This window comes from Pseudochaenichthys georgianus, chromosome 7 (genome assembly GCF_902827115.2).
Source record: "Pseudochaenichthys georgianus chromosome 7, fPseGeo1.2, whole genome shotgun sequence".
NCBI classification, from domain to species: domain Eukaryota; kingdom Metazoa; phylum Chordata; class Actinopteri; order Perciformes; family Channichthyidae; genus Pseudochaenichthys; species Pseudochaenichthys georgianus.
In genome coordinates, this window is record NC_047509.1 from 14,493,027 (window position 1) to 14,516,820 (window position 23,794).

Here is a 23,794-nt window from a genome sequence, read left to right on the forward strand (position 1 = left end):
ACACAACTTAACCTTCATTACGTGAAAGTTGATCTGTTACAGTATGACTATTAGCGTAATAGCATGACTTAAAAGCAGTCATGTATTCTTAATCTTTTTCTCATGCTGAACGGTCTAAAGAAACTCACCTTGTCCTTTCCGCTGATGCCTAAGGCCCAAACATCAAAAAAAGATATCACAGGCTATTTATCAATTCCCACCCATCATCAGTGCAGTAAGAGGAAGAAGACTCTTCCAGAAAACATAACTAATTTGGACAAACAACTTATTGGAAGTGTAATAAAAACAGTTATGGTACGATGTAGCCGTTTGGTTTGCAAATGTGCATCTGGTTAACTTCCCCGCCTTAGCACATAGCCTTTCCTGTGGATGAACCACACTTTGTGTTTAACAAATGACACAAGACAGGTTTAATGCATATACTTTGAACTTTATCTTCTAACAAAAAAGGTATTGCAACAACAAAATAGTTTTAATATTTCAAATCTTATTTTTTTTAGTTTTCAAAGTTTTACTGTTTTTGTTTGTTTTTTTCCCCCTCCTCCAGAAAGTCGTTGACATCTGGAAAAAATAAGATTAGTCTTTAGTGGCAAATCAGCAAACTGTTTATGAAACACGTGCAGCAATGTTTCTGGACCAGTGTAACGAAGGCTACATTTAACAACAAACAAAAGTGCTTTCGCCTGAAGGGTAAAACGCAGGAAACTGTTAACTGAATAAATTACTGTTGCAGATACTTGCTGTAGCTTTTGGGATTTGGGCGTGAGGGCCTTGGCAATGTTTGTCCATGAAAAGATAATGATAATGCCAATGATAAAACATGAACTGCAAACCTAAGAATGTATGAACTAAACCGTGAACACAGCAGCTTTTTGGTCCGGTGTGAACGCACCATCAGAATCTTCTCCTGCGGAAAATGTCTTCGAACTAAGGAAGAGGAAGATATTGCTAACCTGAAAGGGCTTCTTCACTTCGTAGGAGAGCACTCCTTGGCCTGGTGAGCCTGCAGGACGGCAATGGCCTCGTCCACCTGAGCAAAAGTGAGGAACAACTTTGCTCATTGTGTGCATATGACATTAAAGCCTTTGAATCTATGACCTTTTTTTAGGCTTCTCTGTTACATAATGTACTATGACTTTTTAATTACATATTACTATAACAACATACTATATGTGACCCGCTCTATCGAAATCAGTCGGAAGTCGCAACGGCTCATTTAAAAATAAACGTGGATTTACGTAAAAAACTATTTTTTCAGGGTTCGGGTGTTTTGTTTGATTTTAAACAAACAAAGTCTTGGCTTTCAGAATATAAAACTTTTATTTCCAAAATCACACGATAAATACATTTTTGAAGCTTGTAAAGGGACGAAGACAGGCACCTCTCACTCGCAATCTGCTCTTCCGCAGCGCCGCCGCCCCCCTCCCTCCGGCTGAAATTATGAACGTAAGAGTATAGTAATCATAGATAACACGGCAGGGTCCGTTACAGTTTGTTTTCATCTGATTTCAATTAAACAAAGTCTTGGCTTTCAGAATATTAAACTTGTTTCGGCAAATTCAGATGATAAATACAACTTTGAAGCTTGTAACGGCATAGTTACAAGCGGAGAACGGAGTAACTTAATGTCACAGCAGGCATAACAACAGCCGGTGTTTCTCGTGAGTGTTTTCCCCGGGAAACAAACACTACACACAAACGCAAAATTACACACACACACGCACACACACACTCGCGAGCTTCCCTCCAAACGAAAATATCTTCCCTCCGTAGTATTTTGATCATTTGCTCCGCTAATCAATCAGATCGATGGATTCCAGAGAAGAGGAAACTTTGAAGGCCTTTTTCTCAAAATGAGGACTCGGTGACAGTCATTATATAATGTGACATATTTCGCTTAATATTTGGAGTACAAAAACAATCCGGATATCATTAGAAAGCTAGGAATCGCCTCTTTCCAACAGTGTATACAACTCAAAATGTGTCTTCGGGTCAATGCGACTGATTTCGATAGAGCAGGTCACATATATGATTTATTTAAATATCTATAAATATTCCCTCCACAGACCACTGACGCCTTTAAGAAAGGCCTAAAAACCTTTCTTTTAAAAAAAGCCTTTGATTAAACTTGTGTTTTTCTTTCCATTACGCCTCTTGTAGCACTTTGGGATTGCTTTTAGCAATGAAAGGTGTTTTACAAATAACATGTATCATCATCTTCATGACATGCTTTTTAAAGAAATGCTATACCATGACCTTTTTATGTTTAAAATGTTTTCTTATGTAAACTATCCTATTACATTACTTTTTAAATAACACTTTGATTTGTATAGGCCGACCTGTCCTAACAAGCATAAGTTCTGATTGAGTGCCAACCTTTGGTCTAAAGAACTAAAGAGAAAATGACCAGATCATAACAACAATCATAAATCCTGTAATCTGCAGTAGTCCTTAATGCCAGCTGTGTAATAGCAAGACAACAAGTGGACGTAGTGATACCTTAGCATTCAGGGACTCGGGAGTATCGAGCATGTGCAGCAGCTCAGAGTTGTCGATCTCCAGCAGCATGCCTGTGATTTTTCCAGCCAAGTTTGGGTGCTGGGAGTGGATCACTGGATACAGTCGCTCTCCTGTGAATCACAGCAGCGAGAGAGATTAGCAACCCAACGCACTCACACAATCTACATCAAAGAAGAACAAAGGCGGAATGAAATCATGGCACACCGAGGAGCTGCTTCTGATCCATGGGTGGAGCTGAAGCCAGCATGGAGGCGGTGAGCGGCTCACGGCCTCCAAAGTGCACGGGCGGTGGCTCCATCATCGGCGCAGGAACAACCTGAAGACAGCGAGTTTAACACACAGCTGCAAACTGTCGCCTTTTGACAATCACTGTCAATCAGTGTCTGCATCTCAGGGGCAAATATCTTCCTCAACCACATATGTGACCTGCTCTATCGAAATCAGTCGGAAGTCGCAACGGCTCATTTCAAAATAAACGTGGATTTACGTAAAAAACTATTTTTTCAGGGTTCGGGTGTTTTGTTTGATTTTAAACAAACAAAGTCTTGGCTTTCAGAATATAAAACTTTTATTTCCAAAATCACACGATAAATACATTTTTGAAGCTTGTAAAGGGACGAAGACTGGCACCTCTCACTCGCAATCTGCTCTTCCGCAGCGCCGCCCCCCTCCCTCCGGCTGAAATTATGAACGTAAGAGTATAGTAATCATAGATAACACGGCAGGGTCCGTTACAGTTTGTTTTCATCTGATTTCAATTAAACAAAGTCTTGGCTTTCAGAATATTAAACTTGTTTCGGCAAATTCAGATGATAAATACAACTTTGAAGCTTGTAACGACATAGTTACAAGCAGAGAACGGAGTAACTTAACGTCACAGCAGGCATAAGAACAGCCGGTGTTTCTCGTGAGTGTTTTCCCCGGGAAACAAATACAATACACAAACGCAAAATTACACACGTATACACACACACTCGCGAGCTTCCCCTCCAAACGAAAATATCTTCCCTCCGTAGTATTTTGATAATTTGCTCCACTAATAATCAATCAGATCAATGGATTCCAGAGAAGAGGAAACTTTGAAGGCCTTTTTCTCAAAATGATGACTCTGTAACAGTCATTATATAATGTGACATATTTCGCTTAATATTTGGAGTACAAAAACAATCCCGATATCATTAGAAAGCTAGGAATATCCTCTTTCCAGCAGTGTATACAACTCAAAATGTGTCTTCGGGTCAATGCGACTGATTTCGATGGAGCAGGTCACATATATTTAACAGCGTCAGATTACAAACAATTTGAATAATTAAATCAATTGTGATATTACATTAAGGATTTGAATGTAGCAAGATTCAAAATAATATATAAAGTATGGCTATATCAAATAAAAATTGCTTCACATTCACCCGCTTAATTTTCAGCAGGTAACACATGAAAGCAACAATAATTATAATCCTATAACGTACTGTATATAATTATGCAATAAACATTGCTTGGATAAAAATAGTTGTTGTTTTTGTTAACATCACTTGAAACATAATTTCCCCCCAAGAGAACTTTACAGGGTACAGGAGTAGAGTGCACCAGCTGGGGGTAAGACTGGTCGTAACTCTACGTCCGACGTAGAACCGAAGGTTAAGACCAAACTAAAGTTATGACTAGTGCACCACTTAGACTTAAGCCTTGTATGCGTTGCGCCTGTGTGTAACTTTTACGTCTAGTATGGAGCAGGCGTAAAGCGGACTAGTATCCATAGTAACGTAAAACAGGCAAGAAGAAAAATAGCGATGGCAGTGCATCTTGTTTACATGTTTAACAACGAAAGGGCATTAAGAGGAGACAGAGTGGTCCGTGATGGAACAAACCCACTCGACATATATTCGGACAGTGAGCTGATAGAGAGGTTTTGTTTAGGCAAACAAGCGCTTTATGAATTAAACGAGGAGATCTCCCTGCACCTGCAGCACGGATCAGACCGAAATGCAGCGTTCTCCCCAACCTTGCAGGTGCTGATTGCGCTCAGATCTTACTCCAAGGGGGCCTTTTTTTAAAGTGTACAGCTCACTTTGAATGGAGAAGTTTGAGTGTTAAATTATGTAGACATGTGTTGCTTGGCAACAATTACTGTTTTGCGTGTATTGACGTGGACGCGCATCTTAAGACTAGGCGCAGCTACGACCGTGACTAGTCAGGCTTGGTGCAGTCGGTGTAAATTCAAATCACTAAGTCGGACGTAGCTAAGAACTACTTTTTTACGCCCAGCTGATGCACTCCCCTCCAGGGCTCCAGAAACAGCTGGTAAACCCAAACAGTGATGTACTTCCTGGTCCTGATTGAGTATCAGGATTAGAGAACAGTGCAGTACCTGTATTCTTGCCATGGATTGCGGAATATTAACAACCTGCTGGACGTTTCTCACTGCAGTTGAGTACTTGTACTGGCCTCCTCTGGTCATACCAGGCACATCAGTGCGCCCTCCCTGGGTCTGGGTGCCGATGTTATCTAAATACAGCAACAACAAAAAAAGTGGTTTTACAATGCACGTGAATGGCACATTTTAAGACAGGTGTTCATCGTGCTGTAATACATACATAACTTACTGGTCTTATTTGAGCAGCTTATGATGCGTGGAGCCTGAGTGGAGGCCTGCCTGACCGTAGCGATGGGGGTCGGTCCACGCCGGGGAACAGAGGGTCCAACAAACTGGTTCGAGTAGGGGCCTAAAAACAAAGAATACAACATTTACACACATGCTACATGTATCCATATATGCATCCATGTCACCATAACTCAAATGAAACCCAGTCACCCTGCAGTCTCTGTGGTTGTCCGGTCCAACGCGGCACTGGTCTCATGTTGCTGACAGCATTGGGGTTGTAGAAAGAGCGTGTGGGAGGCTGCTAGGAAAGAAAATTATGGAAACATGTTGCAGGTCAACCTCTGAATCACAATATATATATATATATTTATAAATAAATAAATATATATAAATAAATAAATATATATTTATAAATAAATATATAAATAAATATAAATAAATATATATATATATTTATATATTTATATATAAATATATATATATTTATTTATTTATATATATATGGGTGGGCGATATTGAAAAATATAATATCACGATATTTGTCAAGCAGTATCACGATAGACGATATTTTTTTTAGTTATTATGGTTATTTTTCAAGTTACTTAACAGTACAACCAGGTAACGCAAACTAAAATAAAAAGGAGTAACAGACCAAAATACCATTTCAAGCTGGTTTTAATTCTGCAATGAATCCCTGAATGAACAATTCAACAGGAATTTTGATATGGCTTCCTCAGTGTTCAAGTAGGTAGGCCTACACTCTACACAACAAACATTAACACTGGTTTATTCACCAAGTAAAGTGCACTCTCTTGCTAAATAAAATAAAATAAAATATTCAAGGCACAGTTTCTCAGTATAAAGATTCACTTTCTGTTTTAGGTAGCACTAGCAGTGATGTAACATCACTAAACATGAAAAGGAGAGTAAAACATAAATCAATGTGGAAAAAAGTCAGTGCCGAACAATTAAAATGTAAACTTTAGACTTGAAGTGCAGTTAAAGACTTTAGCATAACTGAACTGTTTCAAAAGGGAAAAACAATATAAATACCTTATTGATAAAATAAAATATAAGCCAACAGAATCAACCAAGACAATAAATGAAGTCTGTCTGTCTGAATCCTGACTAGACAGCTTGGTTTTTACTAACCGTTATCAGTATTTAGTTACTTCGGCATCATTTTGAAACGTGTATTACAATTAAATCACGGTAAAATAGGTTAATTTTGTCGTAGTTGGTTTCCACCACAGTATTTACATGGATATAAGCCACGCCCCCTCTCCAGCATGTCCTGTTTGAATGACAGGAGTAAACACAGCTGACAGCCGCGGTGAAACTCCAGCGGTTAGTGTGAGAATATTCGTATTGCGTCCGTTGTGAACGCTGAACCACTGTTCTGGCGCTTTTAAAGCAACTTCGAGATTTTAACAGTATCAGGGGCACACAGGCCATGGTGGCCTTAGGACGGGGCTTCACGGCCAGACCGGCCGTGATGGCCGCCGTGAAAATCCTACCCTGGTGCACCATCACGATAGATATGATATCTCTGAAAAGGCATATCGTGGAGACCTAATATTGTCTCGACGATATATATCGTCATATCGCCCACCCCTAATACAATCTATCAAATATATATCTTGGTTTTAGAGGTGAACATTTTGCTGCAATATTTTGGTTGGTTTGATTACATTTCCATCTTTTAAACTACTTGTGGCCTTGCCAAAATGAACAATTAGGACGGATTATTATTAAAACATTATTGGCTGTATGTATGAAAAAGTTAAATAAATGTTGTGGCTTAATAGAGAAGGTATTGAAAATAATTCCAAAAGCTTTGGTGATGTTCCACATGATGAATATCAGTCGCTCTCTGTTCTCACTGCATAACGGTCCGTACCTGAGGCACAGTCATGTAGTATCCGGCCTGCTGGAAAGAGTCGATGATGGGACTCGGCATGGTCCTTATTGTGGAGATCCTCTGCATGTATTTATTGGTCAGGATCGCTTTACGCTCCTCCCTCCGCTGAGCCAGAGCCACATACAGTGGCTTGGTGGCAATAATCCTCCCGTTCATTTCAGTCACTGCTTTTGTTGCTTCCTCGGGTGAGGAGAAACAGACAAAGCCAAAGCCCTTGCTTTGGGAGCCATCTGTCATGACCTGCAGGGAAAAAAACAAATGTTTAAGACGCTTTACATCAGAGCTGTAGACTTGAGACAGGACACAGAAATCAGGACTTGTGACTCTGACGCCACTGCAGGAACTTCACCTACTTAAGACCTTGTGGCAAAAGCAGGAGACTTGAATATGCGACTCAACAATATTGAAAAATGATTCACTGAATGTTGTTTTGCCTGTTAAAGCTCTGCCAAACTCTCCTACCCTTAGACATTTCCTGTTTCCATTTATTTGCTGGCTTAAAGAGCCTGTGACACGAGTTTCCCCCCCCCATCATCCAAACTCATCAATTTGAGTAAATATTGTCCCCTTGAAAACCGTTACTGAACTGATTTTGGATATTTGTACTTTGATAACCATTAATCTGCCTTCAATGTTGACAATTTTCTGGATCTTCTCGGGGATTCTTCAAGTCCCGCCAAATGATGTGTGACGTCATTGCGGGCACAGCGCTCCAGCTGCACCGTTCAGGATCCCAGCTTCTGCATGTAACCGCACGATGGCGCACAGCAGCAAGCTCAGACAGCGATGACAGTTTAATTTTGAACGTATCTGAGAGCTCATATGAGGCTGAAGGATCGGTTTATGTTGCATCTGTTAGAAGCTTAGGAATGAGGTGCGTCAATATGGGCGATCATACGGTCATGTAGCCAGTGGTGGAATGGGACTAAAAATCATCCCGGGACTCTCGACCGGCCCACTTCGGTACCGCTAGTAAATTGTCAACGGGGGGAGTGGGGGATGTCAGGGGCGGCGGGTGCTGTAGATAGTAAATGTAAATATGTATGTGGTCAAATACAAATATAATGTATAATGTCTGTGTCTTTGACATTAGCGCTGCTAGCCACCTGTGCCCTGTACTACGAAGCCAGTTCAACAGACCCTGGATATGTTTGAGTAGCAAACAAACTAACAACAAATTAACAAATGAGATCTCGCTAAGCGGTCCTACGACGCTGGTTATCAACTCGGTAAATCAAGCCAGGGTTTCTCTCTCCAGCTGAGAGCGCGTTCACGTCTAAGACACGAGTGGATCTGACTTTAATTACATTTGACTCGAGTGTTTCGTCAACATAATGTGTTAAATAATACTTCTGCATACAGTATGTGACACTGTAAGTGTTGCACGGCCAGATGAGGCTGGAGAAGCTGACTCAGATAAGGAAATATATGATATATTATGATATTATATGATCGATGATCTGATTGATGATGTAATATGAATGATAAGTGCGACACGTCGGCGTCTTCTCTGCATACGGCAGTTTAAACTGTATTTCCTTTATCCTGTAATATGACTTGAGAGATTTAAACTCCGCACACTGAGTTTATCTCTTTTCTATAAACGCCGGAGGCGGGCAGCGTCAGGTAAAAGAAGTTATTTAGCCTTCCCAAACCTGAGCCTCACGCGCCGCCTATGGGGGATGTGCTAGTGACTTATCCAACCGGCCCACTTCGGTACCGGCCCATCGGGATTCGTCCCGATGGCCAGTCCGCCACTGCACCCAGCCCACGTAAACTGTCAACGGGGGGAGCCTCGCTGCAGGGAAACGGTGGACCTAGTGTCCCGATCGGAGTGGGAATAACAATAATAATCCGTGCATTTTATCCATTAATTTCCCCAACATTGTGATAAAAAAAACACACGTTTAATCCATGTTGGTGTACTGCAACTACAAAAAGCATCGGTTTGTTTTCTCATCAGGAAATGCAGACCGGCTCAAACAAACGATTTTTTAATCATCATCCTCACGATCATTTAATGTATCATATGTTCGCCGAATTGACATGAAAGCACTAATAAATGTAGTTTCATCCACTTGAGTTTACAACTACAAAAATAATCGATTTGTTTTTATATCACATCCTACGGGAGGAAATTCAGTAGCTCTCACTACCGATTTTTAATCCTAATGTAATCATCATCTCACTACGATCATCTATGTTTATGTCACCAAATTGACATGAAAGCACTGACAAATATGAATATACTGTAGTCAACTTCATTAAAACGTTATTAACATGCCTAATCTCAGTAATTCACCATTTCTACGCATGACAACACACTTTGTCCGTGTTTGGCTCTCTCGCCGCACAGTGAAGCGTTCCCGCATTGGCGTCACTTCCGGCTTCCCCCAAAACTTCAAAATGAGTCGAAGGAATTTCCCGCGATGTTCGAAATTATTGATATTTAACGGAACGGTATCGCTTTTTCTTTTTTAAACTGACGGTTTGAGATAGGGGTGGGCGATATGACGATATATATCGTCGTGACGATATTAGGTCTCCACGATATGCTTTTTCAGAGATATCGTCCTATCGTGATAAAAAATAAATAAAACATTTGGAAAAAAAAAAAATAGCGGGAGGGGGAGAGGCTCTCCGTGCGCGGCGCAGGGGGCTATGACAGCGGACGGAGAGCCTCTTCCCCTCCCGCTCCCCCAGCCTCACCTACTGATTTTAATTTCACCATATATCAAGCCCGATCGATTTCACAATGTCAGCGCACCTCTGCTTTCGTTCAGTCCGAGTTGTTTGACACGCTCCCAAAGTCCCCGCCCCCTTTCTTTGCAGCGAGGGAAAATACACTGTTGGCAGTCTGCACACACAGCAATAATGGACGGAGAGTCAGATTCTGATGTAGAAGAATTAGATTTAGTCCCCAAAAAGAACTCTACGTCTGTGGTATGGACATATTTTGGATATAACACCACAGACACAAACAAATGTAATTTGCAAAATGTGCAAAAAAGGACATTTCAAAGCGACATATGGCAACACGTCGGGCTTACGAGACCACCTCAAACGCAAGCACCAGAAAGAGCATGCAGAGATGTAAGAGTGCAAGGTCCCCCGCGTCTGAATGCACAATCTACCGCAGCAACTGCACCAAAACAAACTACCATAGGGCAGGCATTTCATAAAGGGGCTCCTTATGAAAAGACTAGCAAACGGTGGAAAGACATAACTGACGCGGTGGCGTTTTATGTTTTTCCCTTCAGTTATGCTAAAGTCTTTTATTACACTTCAAGTCTACTCTAAAGTTTACATTTTAATTGTTTGGCACTGACTTTTTTTCATTGATGTTTTATGTTTTACTTAGTTATGTTTTACCCTCCTTTTCATGTTTATTGATGTTCACTGCTCACTTGTTCATTCAGGGATTCATTTCTGAAATAACACCAGCTTGAAATGCTATTTTGGTGTGTTACTCCTTTTTGTTTTAGTTTCTGTTACCTTGTAGGTGCTTGTACTGTTAAGTAACTTGAAAAATAACCATAATAACCGACATGAAAAAATATCGTGATATATATCGTCTATCGTGATACTGCTTGAAAATATCGTGATAACATATTTTTCAATATCGCCCACCCCTAGTTCGAGATTACTAGTAGCCCAATATTTCATTGCACAACAGTTGTTGGGATGCTGTCACAGGCTCTTTAATGACTGAAAAGGAAATATGTTTGGGCTTGTCTCTTTGTAGGACACTGATTTATACTCCTTAAGCTTTTATATGACATTTTTCCATGGCATGTCTAATCCTTTATTCCAGACCTGAATTTAAGCAGTTGACTGATTGTTGTGAATAGAACCAGGATGGCCCAAATCCTCACAACCCACCCTGAAGCTCTTTTTCAGATCACTAACGACCCTTTCATTCTATGAATAATAAGTTCATACAAAAGTACCTCAATAATTTGCCCTCCTCTCCATCAAGCCTCACTGCATAAAACCTGCTTATGTTCAACTTTTTCACAACGTTTGTGAAAAAGACAAATGAGAATAAATATTAGAAAACAAAAATGATCTTTATGCCTGGCCGGCCGCGCATTTAAAAATAGTCATTATAAGTGGACTGTCTTGTGGAAATGCTTTAAGAAATTCAAAAGAGAATGCCATCCTCCACAGTGATGTTTGATGCTCCATCACATTCTAACTAGCAGTGGAAAAGGCGATGTTCAGCTTTCTTCTGCAATGGGCAGTGAGTCCTTCATTCTGGGAGAATACAATTGATGGTGTATCTCTTTAAGGTTTAATGGTCGGGCCTTTTACTGTCTAGTAGTATTAAGTTGTATTGTACGGTTCCAGGTACTTGCTGTGCGGACTGAGGCTGGAAAAAGGAGTCTTTTTTATGATGGTCCTTGGTCTTGGCATGACCTTCAATCAAGCCTCAAACTGAGGGCACTTGTCTCATGTTTTAAATTGAAGTTGTCTGAAGTCCTTACCACCAGCTGCTCTTGCAGTAATAAGTAGTGTACCTTTCTTACTGTCCTAATGTGCACAATGTAGTGACTGCTTTTTGTCTTTTGTTTTCTTAGTTATGTTCTCTGTATTTTATATGTTTGTGTTATGTGTTATGTGTAACGTTGCTGCCTTCTTGGCCAGGTTAGCACTGCAAATGAGATTTTATCTCAATGCTTTTATCTGATTAAATAAAAATATAATATAAAAATATTCCTACCTCTGATCATTCAACAGTAAAATCACAATGATTGTTACAGGTGTGAATCTCATCTCATTACCTTGGCACTGGTGATGGTGCCGTAAGGGGCAAACTCTTTCCCGAGCCTCTCGTCATCTATGGTATCGTCCAAGTTCTTCACGTACAGATTCACCCCCTGGAATCAGAACGAGTAAGCTTAACTACATTTTATGCTTCCCAACCATTTTGTCTATCTCTTTTCTGTTCTCTTTATATATATTTTTACAACACACAGGAATATTTAAACATAGCATTTTGTCATCTATCTGCTTACATGTAAATTATGCATCAGTTAACGTCTGTACACAACAATTCAGGTAAGGCCTCCATTATGAAAACTACCTTTTTTACAAGTATTTAACCAATATTCTATAAAAATATCCACTTGAGGTAAAACCATTAAAAGGCCTTCAAATGTCTGGGCCCAGATGCACCCTGCAGCAGCACCTGGTAGCGCTGGATGCGATCCTGTTTGATCTGGTCAAACTTGCGCTTGAGCTCTCCCTGGCGCTCCAGTCTCTTCTGAGCACGACCGACAAAGATGGTCTTCCCATTGATATCTTTTCCATTCATATCATCAACTGCCTGCAAACAAGAGGAGCATCAACATGTTTGAGATACTACTTGTTGTCTGTCTTGTAGAAATAGAGAGCAGACAGATGTTCCTATTCAGATCAACAGAGCAGGATGGTCAGAGCAGCGGCCATATTTATATGCATTGTTGCAATTGCAAAGAACTGTTATCGCTGTAGCAGTCTCACTTTTGTATACGTTGTGCAGAAGCCAAGCAGTGGAGTCAGACATGGACTTTGGCTTGGTAAGACACAAATGTTGATAATTATGAAGGGGATTATATGTGGGTGAGAGGAAAGAAGTAATAAGAAGCGATAGACAGAGTTATTTAGCTTGTGGGTGTGACACACTTTGAAGCTCACTTTGAGCAGCACATCGATGCAGCCTGGTGTGTTTGTTGCAAGTCAATGCTGCCTTGAAGTCAAAATAATGAGCAGCTAGTGTTGGCAGGTATCTATAGATCTAGATGGACAGTGAAAACTTGGCACATTTTACCTGCTGAGCATCCTCGTGGTTAGCGTAGTTCACAAAGCCAAAGCCTCGAGAACGGCCCCTGTCATCCCTCATCACCCGCACACTGAGAGTCCTGCCTGAGAGCACAGAACAGTCTGTGACGGTCTGATCGACTAAGTTACAGTAAAGCAAATCTAATACCAACTGTGGCAGTCAATACATAACAGACAGGCCTCTAAGTGAGTGGGAGAGCAAAACACAAATGATTAAAAAGAAAAGTACTTTCTTACCAAATGCCGAAAAGACTTCCTTGAGTTTCTCCTCCGTGTATTCTTCACCAAAGTTTTTGATGTAGACGTTGGTGAACTTCATCGCTTTGGTTCCAAACTCCATCTCTCTCTCCTTGCGAGACTTAAAGTGGCCAACAAAACTACAAAGAAAATCCAACCCATCACCAAGGGGACAATAAAGAAGGACAACTTTCAAAAAAGGTGCATCTTTGGCTTAAGCACACAGCAACAAATAAGGACATAGCAGATAAGGACAAGCATCAGAAAATAGAACGATATATAGACTAAACTGTCACACACATTTTCTATTTGTTCTATCACAAGTGATTATTCCTGTAAATATTGTTCACAGATGAATGAACACTTCTCTTTCCATTATGAATAAAACACCTACTCTGCATGGACACGAGAGCTTTCTGATGATCATGCTTTGCCTGTTTAATCATCAAATCACAACACAAAGACAAAACACCTCGACACAGATCCTACCTATCAACTGACCTAAGGAGGGACAACTGACATGTTCGCCCCAGCAAATTGGCCATTGGGTTGACATTGCCAGATTCCAATTGTTTACCTGTCTTTTGACTGAGCAAAAAACAAAACACGTCATCCAGCATTCATTCACAGTTTATAAAGTTAAAAACACACATACATATTCTGCACTAGTCTTTGCCTGGATTTACTTTTTTAGGTCACATTTTCACCACCTTTTAGACTCTGGTAGTTTACTCACACTTTTCTATCATTCAGCAGCATCCCATTCATGGTGTCAATGGCCCGGTTTGCAGCCTCCTGAGTCTCAAAGTGAACAAATCCATAACCTTTGGACCCTTTCTCGTCACAAACAACCTACAAGACAAAGGCTTTAAATCATGCATCAATTTCAGAACAAATAAGCACCTAGTGTAGTCTTGTACTGGGCCAGGTGATCGTTACAATTACAAACTGATTGAACAGATCTATTGTGTCAGAATATGATCATCATATTATTGTTTTGGAAAATGTAGTCATCCAAAGACAATATTCTAAGCAAACTGATCAAATGTTGTCAATATTGTTTACTTTAATGGTTCTTTGCAGTGATCATCCGTTGTAATGCTGTGCCACTCATTTAAAGTGTACTGCACCACCTACTGTTGTATTCAAACGTATTATTCCAATATTGCATAATGAAAATAATGAATACCTAGAAAATGACCCAGGCAACTCACCTTGCAGGACAAAATGTTGCCAAAGGCTGAGAAGGTATCGTACAGAGCCTTGTTGTCAATAGACTCGTCCATATTCTTGATGAAGATGTTTCCCACGCCAGACTTCCTGAGTCCCGGGTCACGCTGAGACCACATTATTCTGATAGGCCGACCCTTGATGACATCGTAGTTCATTGTATCCAGGGCGCACTCGGCTTTAAAATAAAATACTGACATTAATAACCCTTTTTATATTTTATCAAATGTTTCATAAAGCACCACGGCTCCTCATGCAAATCTATATCACAGCTCCATTAAAGATTGAACTTCCTTTAATCAAATCACACAATAATTTATGTCTGTGATGTGGTTTTGTTTGATACTAAAGATGCTAATTACGCTTCACTCAAATGTTAAATACAATAATTCTCCCATTTCTATATTCGTGACGTTAAAAGGTTCAGGACTTTTCACCATACTGCTTTCGAAATAAGCATAACACCACAACAAAACATGGGGTGTTTTATTGGGCAACACTTATCCCTGTCCCATTTTGACAGTTACATTATTATTTGCACCCTTATCCCCAGAAAAATCATAATACCAACTACAAAATTCCCTTTATTTGTTATACATTTTTAAAGTTCATAAAGTTTCTTGTTTAATTTTAAAAATGCAGCTCATGTCTGTAATTAAAAATGGTGCTGCCCAGTATTCATTTTCCAGTACTAAAAATAGAGTTTACACTTGGTACGTTACCATCAGCTGGTTGCTGGAAGTTTATGTATGCATATCCCAGAGACCTGCGGGTGATGATGTCACGGCACACACGGATGGACATGATGGGTCCAGCAGGAGAGAACTTCTGGTAGAGCATTGCCTCCGTGACATCTGAATGCAGGTCGCCTACATACAGAGAGGCGAGGGGGTACGACTGTCCACCGCTGCTCATCTTGAGTCAGTGCTAGTTAAAGAAAGAAGAATGTTATGAGTATTGCATTCACTACATTCTCCCTGTTGCCCGTTTATTAAAACCAAGTTATATCCACTGCAAACCTAAATAAAACAGCTTTTGATCAATTTCTCACTTTAAGAAGGTTACCATATACCACTTGTTATGATTCAACTCTAAATTCTAAAGGAAACTTCTATATTAGAAACACATTATAATATGACCGTTTTCTAATCTTAATCTGTGTATATATGAACGCCTCCAACTCAAAAGGTGAGTACAAATGTAACAGGTCAGTTCTACCCAAAGGTGTTAGAGAAGTTTAGTGGTTAATTTTACCATCTTATAACCAGGAAGTATAAAATGGTCTTCCTTTAATGACCCGTTGGCTATATACTACATTCGGCTATATTATACTACATTCTGAAAGTTAAAGCAATTCATGTTTTATTAAAATGATTTATTTCCCCATAATTATGACGCGAGAGGGCATGGCCATATGCTTCTCAAAAGATGGCGAGATCCCACACGCCATGGCCCAAACGCCTCAGCCAAATTAGCATTTTCCAACATTTTATCCAAAAATGTGTTTCAATATGGCAGGGCATTAATGAACAAATCTAGGACTATAAAAAAGGTCTATTCAGCAATGCATTAATTAAAAGGTCATAACATATTTAATTAGTTACCAAAAAACACTAAAGTAACTAGAGCTAGCTACAGTTAGCTACATTTGCACCAATTCTTAGAGCACCTTTAAAACCAATATTAGCTAATATTAAGTAGAGGTGAAGGCACAAAAACTCAATAAGACAATTGAATTAAAAAATGTTTAAAAGTTAACGTTACTTACAGCTTTTAAATAGCCAATCTTCGGAATACTGAAGTATGATTTTCAGAGTAGCAGGTTGCGAGCGCCGTTCAACACTTTCCACATGGGCGGTAGGTTGTTTTCGTTTAATTATGGACGTGGAACACCTGCAGTGCTCCTCCGCGTATCGTCGTTTCAATTAAGCTGTGTGAGGGGGCATATTTTAACAGGCGTGACATTCCGCGATGAAAACTAGTTCTTGTATATAAAAAGTATTAAAATCTGTTGTTTCGCCCCCTGCTGGATGTTTGCAAGGCCCAGACTGAAATCATACATTGTCACGAAAACTCAGTGAATTTAATGTATATTTACTAAATCATATTAATATTTTCTGTGAACAAAAATGAAGACGTTATTTGCCTGTTATCTTAAACGAAACTTTATTTCACTGAATGTTCTTTGACACTTTTTCTATTTCTTACATGTATAGTGAAACTAGAATGGTTTTAAGATACATAAACACAAAGCTAGAATTACACCAACCATTGTTTATCTCCATTTCTTCATTGCTTTTTAGAGCTATTCTAAATTTCACAACCACTTGTGTGTGTGCACTGGGTAATAGACTGTTACAGAAGCAAATGTTTAGCCATAAGACTTGTAAAAACAAAGCAAGTAAATACCTGATATACAGACAGGCTTCGTTCCACATTCACTAACTGCATTTTCATCAAGCATAATAATAAATTGACATGATTTTTTTTTTCCCCCCTCCCGACAAGATTATTTCAATTCATTGGAGCATTGTCAGAGTAAACAGACGGTCAGCAATAATGTGGAATGGTGTCTTCAACTACAATATGTGGAATGTAGTGGTGATAAATGGTATTGTGACACTGAACTTTTTTTCCTTAAGTGAAGGACTTGGCCTCTCCAAATTAGACCGGATTTTTGAGGCGATCATTAACACAAGCTATCTTTAACAGCAGAGAGATGCACCTGGGTAAAAAAATGTTGTCAAGATTTTGCAATTTAGGTTGTCTGGTCTTAACTAATTCCCTTTGATATTTCTAAAAAACAAGCAGATGCAGCCACAGATACTGCAAGAGAAAGCCAGGCACAGATTTTTTTGTTGGAGAAAACAACCGCTTTAAGAGGAATATTTTGCAAGCAGGGTTGATACAGTGTGGTAAGACATTTTCAATTAACATCAATAAAAGGTTACTTTAGGTTTTACATACAGATGATAGTCAATCTTGCAAAATACATGGTACCACATTAACGCATACAATTTTCATTGTACTGAGATCAAGCAGCACCTGAACAGTGAGTAAAACTACAATGACAATCCATACTTAGTTCCAAAAAAAACAACAGGAGCACTGCCTTTCCAAAAGCCTAATTCATGTGGAATGTATGATGTCTGACAAATCTAACATGACAATTTAAGGGGTCCCTTGAAACTGTGAATTTGTGAACATGATCAAGGAGCCTTACACCAATATGTCAGTGTCACAATACAGCCTGCCTCCTTTCTGTATGAGCCCACAGCAGAATTGCAGTTAGTTGTTAATACAGGATTGTACGAGTGTCTGAAAATTCAAACACAAAAACTGTTTTGGGATTGTGAAGCAAATGGGACGCCTACCATCACAGTGATTGGTGGAAATCAACTGCCAGTTTAATTACCATACAATAAAACCTGTAAATATCATGAGGAATCACAAATAAGAAAATAACAAAAAAAAAAAGGGATGAAAAATGCACAACAAACTAGCTGGGACAAAGGGATTTGGAAGGACGATTAGAATTCACAACACCCCCCTCCCCCCAGACCACCACACATACAATCTTTCACATCTTTTCATACATGCTCTCTCACTACATACAGACATACAAAAGCAGACAAAAAACAACAGCAACATGGACTCATTAATCAATACAACATGTTTCCACAAAGTGACTGAATCTGCTAACTGAAAAATTACCCTGTCAGCTAACAGTGAACTGAGAGGGGTAAACTAGTTGGTCAGGAGCAATTCAGGCTGCTTGTCATACAGAAGTGGGAGGAGCTGATGGAGTGGAGGGGGATGTATATAAGCTGTCTGTGTTTAAGATAAGAGTGTAGGTGGATTAACAGTGCAATTCCATTAGTTTTCCCCATCTCCAGTCTCTCCCTCATCTGCTTGGTTTTCTGATGTCCACAGCTGGTAAGAGAGAAAGAAAATAATGTTATAATTAGCTGTGAGTAATACAATGGGATCAATGAGAGACAAAAGTATGGTGCTTAAAACTCACAGTCAGGTTATCCCTTAGTAGTTGCATGATCAGGGTGCTGTCTTTGTAAGAATCCTCGTTCAAAGTGTCAAGTTCAGCAATGGCGTCATCAAATGCCTGAAAGACAAATATTACACTTGTTATTCAAATGTAAAAAAAAAAAATCCAGCAACATTGTAATATAATATTGCCTTCTAATCTTATTCACAGTAAACTTGTAAAGGATTTAGAAATTATGACATTGGGCTTCAGTCCATACCGCCTTAGCCAGACTGCAAGCCTTGTCCGGGTTGTTGAGGATTTCATAGTAGAAGACCGAGAAGTTGAGGGCCAGGCCAAGCCGGATGGGGTGTGTTGGCTGCATCTCCTCCTTGCTGATGTCAAATGCTTGCTGGTACGCCTGCTGGGAATTCTCCACGGTATCTTTATAGTGAAAGAGAAGAACAAAAATATATAGTTGAAAAATGCTACATGTGGGGGGAAAGAAACTGCAGACTTGGGGATAATTACCCCCACTGATCCCTTTCATATAAGGATTTGACCCCTTGTTATTAATTGTATTAATGCAGCTGTAGGCACATGGTCAGTGAACACATCTCTTATGCTAAGCATGTCCTTACCCTTCTTTTTATCTTCAGAAGCAACCTCAGACAGGTATCTATAATAGTCGCCTTTCATTTTCAGATAGAACACCTTGCTCTCGGCAGCACTTGCATTGGTAATGAGAAAGTTGTCCAGTAGCCCCTGAAAACAAAAGTTTAAATAGTTTAGTTATGTGATATTCAGAATCAAAGCGCCATTTTCACATGTGAATGATTAATTATTGAATTACAAAACAAAAAATACAAAATCCTTACAAGCACATCACGGCAGATATCCTGCAGCTCGACTTCAATCTTCTCCCGGTATTCGCGCGCCATCTGCATCTTTTTTTCATTACCCTCCGTCTTCTGCTCAATGCTGGAGATGACACGCCAGGATGAGCGGCGTGCTCCTACCACATTCTTGTAGGCAACCGAGAGAAGGTTGCGCTCCTCATTTGACAGCTCCGTATTTTGCTCTGTCACCGCCTTCATGGATGCAGCCATGTCATCATAGCGCTCAGCCTGCTCGGCAAGCTTGGCCTTCTGTACCAGGTCGTTCTTATCCATTTTCTAGACTGGTGGAGAAGAAAAACAGTATTAGGATGTGTTGTGTAGAGTTAATCAAAAAACAGGGGGAAATGTTAACAACAGACCTCACATTGGCATTTAATTTTTCTTTTAAACTTGTATTATTAAGTTATTTTGCTTTGGCTTCTAAGAGAGGTTACCATTGGATTCAAAGGAAAGTGAGGATAAGCATTGCAAACTGGGCCCCATGGCAAGTGGGTCAACCATACACATCACTGGCTAAGGCTAGCTGCTAGCTAGCGTTTGTCAATCCTAGTCCTTAACCCCAATTAGATTTAATGTGACTAAATCAAATCCACTCACAGTATCAATAACTGCCATATTGTAAAATATAAATAACAAAACTGTTTTAGTGGCTCTTAATGTCGTTTAAATCGACAATTAGTACACCAAGCGAAGCATTCACGGGTCAGGTTTTAATGCCCTCCCTTTATGTTGCTAGCAACGCTAGCGGAGCGGTACATTGTGCTAACCGATATCAAATATAGCTTGCAATGTGAGACCGATCAGAATAATAATTAGTTTTGTACAATATAAATATGACACCTAACATAATTAGATACCGTTATTATTACTCATCCGTCGTATTAATGAATACGCACAGCTAGTGGAGGAGTGGCTAACCATTTGCTAGCTAGCGTCGTCTTAAAATGTAGCGTTAGTGTGTGACGGTAACGTCCGTTCGCTAGGCCAACAAAAGCAACGACTGACTTTCGGTTAAAAAAACACGGTTAGGGTGTTGGCAATCGGCATTTGCCATTTTTTTATTATACACAGAAAACACAATTGTGTACTCTAACGCGTTACTTTCACGTTTAATTCATTTTTAGCAGCTGTATCACGGCCCGCCTAGGCTGACGAGCCTGTCAGAACAAAGTGTCACGGAATCCGACCGTCCGTTAGCTTGCTGGTTAGCATGAGCTGCTAGCCAGCGCGCTAAACCGTTAGCCTTTCACAAACCCAGCTCGCTATCATAATGGCTTCTCAGCAGGATTCAACCAGACACGATGAAAACGCCATTCTAACATTAAGCTACGAATGCAAATATGCTCTTATATTGCGCCTTACATAAGTGCGATGTTCTTACACTTACAATATTGGTGACTTTTAGTCCTGCTTTTTTTTCTCTCTCTGGACGATTTAGCCTCCGTCCTCCGTCTCGCTCAGCGTATCGTTCAGGGCAGTACCACTTCCGCTACACTGCCCGTTCTGTTTCCTCTTTTCTCACCGCACATCTGCCTTACGTAATGCTACCCCTACTCATAAGCTAAATAAGATAATTAATATCGTACTGTAAAATATAATAAAAAACACAAGTTATATGTGCGCTTAAGCCATATTTGTTTTATCTGGTGGGCTTTGACATAACTATTTTCATTATAGATTCATTCAAACAACAAGGTTACATGACGATTTTTATTCCACACTTCATTACAGCAAAAAACGCATATTATCGTTAATGCGGATCTTTATCTGGCAACGGCTCCCTGGTTTGGTTAAACTCTAGACAACATTACTATACGTATTTTCAAAGATATCAGATTTATTTATGTTGTGTGTTTGAACATGAGAGCTGTCTGCCGCATTTATACACCTTACATAACTATACAGAATGCTGTGCAGGAAATTGGTAAACGTATTGGTTATAATTGTACGGTTACATTTTATTAGTTAGCATGGCTCTTTGTACATGTAAGACAGTTATTTTTGCTTTCATCCTGCACAGCAAGGTCAAACGTTAAGGTCAACCACAATTGTAACCTCTGTTTTGTACAAACACTAGCCCAGTGAGCCTACATTCATAGACTCTTGACATGATTGATCTGTCTGAAGCACAAGCCATAGAAAAAACATCTCTAAACCTGAATATGACTTTCTGTTCTTTAACTGAGTGACATTAGGGATCTAAGTTATGATCATTTTCATTACTGTTTATGTTTCAGTTTTTTTAAATTATTGTTTAAAAAAAAGGTCATAATAGTGAAACATTCCCAGAGCCAACAGAGAACGAAAAACAGTCTAAATACTTACAGATATTTAAATAATCATTTAATAAAACTGAAACAAAACAATCCTCTAATGTTAAAGGCTGTAAACAGTGATGTGGAGTGGTTTTGCACAATAAAGAATCTAAAAGATTGTACTGTTGATCAAACTTGTTGATTCATTTTCTGTCTATCAATTAATTGATTGTTTCAGGACAATGCAGAAATGTTGATCATACATTGTACATGTCCCTTATAATAGAGAAACAGCCCTCTGCTAGAGTGCGTTATCTGTTTTTTTGTTGGTGTTTGAACTGAGTCATACATACCTTTAAATAGTTTTCTCTTTCCAGTAAGTTGCTTGCTTTGCAAAATTATTTCATAAATCACAAAAAAATCCTTTCAAAAAGTACAGTATATAGTCTTTAGAAATGCCCTGACGACTGAGAGCAACACTAACACAGCATGTATTGAGTTAAACTTTGCTTCATTGTCTTGCCAGCTACATAAAAAGCTGGAAGGAAATGTTTCCTGCTCACATATAACTCAGGTCCCAGCTTGCTGACAGACACTCTCTTCTCTCGACACCAACTAAGAGACAATGATGCAATTAAGGACTTTATTCTTTACATCCATACTACTGCCATGGATATTGTCTACTGCAGCAAAAGACAAATACATGGAAGTCAGAAGACCTAAGGTAATTTTATCTTTAAAGGTGTATACACTGTTATTGTATTATCTTTAAAGGTGTATACACTGTTAATAAGTTGGTAGAACTAACATAGTCCTCTTGAGTTGTAAGGGTGTATAGCTGCTATAAGCGGTTCTCCTTTTTACAGAAAGACACTGCAAACTTTCCAGACTATGACACTGTTCAAGACTCCGTCACTGACCCAGCAGCAGCTCCAAAAGCTGTCGGTAAGGTTTCTTTAAATTGAATAAATCGTTTTGAACAACTGTTTCAATGTTTATTATGCAATAGTTGTTGAAGGATTTGTATTTTTAGGTAAATGTAGCTAAAGCAGTGTTGTGTAATAATTGGGTCGATCAAGTGTCCAAACTGTGTGTGTTGAGCTTGAAGCTGCAATCACATTGCTGAAACCTATTACATGTGATCTTTTCAGACATGCCAACATGTCTGCTTTGCGTTTGCCTGTTTGGATCAGTTTACTGTGAGGAGGTGTTCCCTGAAATGTCAGCAGTCCCAGCATTGCCAAAAGAAACAGCACATCTCTACGCACGTTTCAACAAAATCACAAAAATAAGAAACCAAGACTTTGCAGACATAGGTAAATACAAGTCATTATAGTTTAGTTAAATCTTCAGTGAATGTGATCTTTCAAGTCATCTCTCTTTGTTTTATACTCCAGCCACCATAAAAACAATTGACCTAACTGGGAATCTCATCACTGAGATAGACGATGGAGCTTTTTCAAAACTTCTACTTCTTGAGGAGCTCATTCTTGTAGAAAACAAACTGACTAAACTGCCTATGCTGCCTGCCAAGCTGACTCTGTTCAATGCCAATTTCAACCAGCTTAAAACCAAGGGTGTGAAGGCAACTGCTTTTAAAGTAAGATCCCAAGTTAAAATGTAACAAACATTATGTACATTGCAAGTTTGATACAGGAGGCAGCCCGAAATAGTGGTCTTTTGTTGTTGCAGAAACTCACAGGACTGGCATATCTTTATCTTGGAAACAATGAACTGACAGCTGTGCCCCAACTTCCAGAGTCTCTTCAGGTTGTGCACCTGCATGTAAGTTCATTTGCAATACAATGAAATCACAGCAAATTACTGTAGAAAGAAATTAACTTATTTGTGTTTGTATTGCCAACAGTAGTAGCTACTTGCTGGGCCAATATTGTGGTGTCCTGTGTCTGTTCTGCAGAACAACAAGATCTCAACAGTAACAGATGAGACGTTCTGCAGAGGGAACTCCAGTTATTACATCCGAACCAACATGGATGAGGTGAGGCTGGACGGGAACCCTGTGGTGCTGTCTGAGCACCCCGATAGCTTCATCTGCCTGCAGGCCCTCCCTATCGGATGGTACCACTGAAATGACCAAAACATGCTTTTGACGGTGGTAAGCCCTTCTGAAGAAGATCTGCGTCAAATTAAACATGCAGATATAAAGATACAAAAAATATTGTTTGCAAAATGTGTTTCAATTTGATATACTCACAATGCTTACAGTGCAAGTCCATATAAACGCAATGTTACAGAACGTCAGGATTTAAACAAGGGTATAAAAGAGCTTGTGTTTTGGGATGTTATCAACCATTATCTAACATG

The 23,794-nt window shown here is 39.5% G+C and overlaps 3 protein-coding genes across 10 annotated transcripts; 1 reads left to right on the top strand and 2 right to left on the bottom strand.

Moving 5' to 3' along the window:
- Positions 1–409: 409 nt before the first annotated feature.
- pabpc1l (poly(A) binding protein, cytoplasmic 1-like) lies at positions 410–16,238 on the bottom strand. 6 transcript variants are annotated; one of them, XM_034087965.1, is made up of 17 exons: positions 16,102–16,238; positions 15,056–15,260; positions 14,318–14,511; positions 13,840–13,955; positions 13,605–13,691; positions 13,104–13,243; positions 12,856–12,950; positions 12,235–12,372; positions 11,828–11,923; positions 7,023–7,283; positions 5,333–5,420; positions 5,124–5,243; positions 4,889–5,025; positions 2,725–2,836; positions 2,500–2,630; positions 954–1,030; positions 410–561 (listed from the first exon to the last, which is right to left on the bottom strand). In XM_034087965.1, the coding sequence occupies exons 2-16, from the start codon at positions 15,246–15,248 to the stop codon at positions 968–970; spliced, it is 1,971 nt and encodes a 656-aa protein (XP_033943856.1). In that variant the 5' UTR covers positions 15,249–15,260; positions 16,102–16,238; the 3' UTR covers positions 410–561; positions 954–967. The 6 variants fall into 6 exon arrangements, with proteins under 6 accessions (XP_033943856.1, XP_033943853.1, XP_033943854.1 ...); XM_034087962.1 differs by having other exon boundaries at positions 5,115–5,243; XM_034087963.1 differs by having other exon boundaries at positions 5,333–5,423.
- ognb (osteoglycin, paralog b) lies at positions 15,507–23,734 on the top strand. Of its 3 annotated transcripts, XM_071203759.1 has the most exons (7): positions 15,507–15,521; positions 21,996–22,193; positions 22,336–22,414; positions 22,621–22,785; positions 22,867–23,069; positions 23,162–23,254; positions 23,388–23,734. In XM_071203759.1, the coding sequence occupies exons 2-7, from the start codon at positions 22,095–22,097 to the stop codon at positions 23,556–23,558; spliced, it is 810 nt and encodes a 269-aa protein (XP_071059860.1). In that variant the 5' UTR covers positions 15,507–15,521; positions 21,996–22,094; the 3' UTR covers positions 23,559–23,734. The 3 variants fall into 3 exon arrangements, with proteins under 3 accessions (XP_071059860.1, XP_033943860.1, XP_033943859.1); XM_034087969.2 differs by lacking the exon at positions 15,507–15,521 and having other exon boundaries at positions 21,930–22,193; positions 22,663–22,785; XM_034087968.2 differs by lacking the exon at positions 15,507–15,521 and having other exon boundaries at positions 21,931–22,193.
- Positions 16,483–20,712, bottom strand: LOC117450013 (14-3-3 protein beta/alpha-1). Its single transcript, XM_034087970.1, has 6 exons — positions 20,602–20,712; positions 19,194–19,495; positions 18,957–19,080; positions 18,596–18,759; positions 18,358–18,453; positions 16,483–18,266 (listed from the first exon to the last, which is right to left on the bottom strand). Exons 2-6 carry the CDS (start codon positions 19,485–19,487, stop codon positions 18,210–18,212), a joined length of 735 nt encoding a protein of 244 aa, XP_033943861.1. The 5' UTR covers positions 19,488–19,495; positions 20,602–20,712; the 3' UTR covers positions 16,483–18,209.
- Positions 23,735–23,794: the final 60 nt, after the last annotated feature.

What these genes read in the sequence shown, in the direction of transcription:
- pabpc1l (XM_034087961.1), bottom strand. Translation starts at nt 15,248, where the DNA reads ATGAGCAGCGGTGGACAGTCGTACCCCCTCGCCTCTCTGTATGTAGGC. An exon ending in GCACCATCACCAGTGCCAAG is followed by an intron (nt 7,284 to 11,827) that starts GTAATGAGATGA and finishes TTTTCCCTGCAG; the next exon opens with GTCATGACAGATGGCTCCCA. An exon ending in AAATAAGACCAGTAAGTTAT is followed by an intron (nt 5,026 to 5,114) that starts GTATGTATTACA and finishes TGCTGTATTTAG; the next exon opens with ATAACATCGGCACCCAGACC.
- LOC117450013 (XM_034087970.1), bottom strand. Translation starts at nt 19,487, where the DNA reads ATGGATAAGAACGACCTGGTACAGAAGGCCAAGCTTGCCGAGCAGGCT. An exon ending in TTCTGAAGATAAAAAGAAGG is followed by an intron (nt 18,760 to 18,956) that starts GTAAGGACATGC and finishes TTCACTATAAAG; the next exon opens with ATACCGTGGAGAATTCCCAG. An exon ending in TACTAAGGGATAACCTGACT is followed by an intron (nt 18,267 to 18,357) that starts GTGAGTTTTAAG and finishes CTCTCTTACCAG; the next exon opens with CTGTGGACATCAGAAAACCA.
- ognb (XM_071203759.1), top strand. Translation starts at nt 22,095, where the DNA reads ATGATGCAATTAAGGACTTTATTCTTTACATCCATACTACTGCCATGG. An exon ending in TGGAAGTCAGAAGACCTAAG is followed by an intron (nt 22,194 to 22,335) that starts GTAATTTTATCT and finishes TCCTTTTTACAG; the next exon opens with AAAGACACTGCAAACTTTCC. An exon ending in TTCAGGTTGTGCACCTGCAT is followed by an intron (nt 23,255 to 23,387) that starts GTAAGTTCATTT and finishes TCTGTTCTGCAG; the next exon opens with AACAACAAGATCTCAACAGT.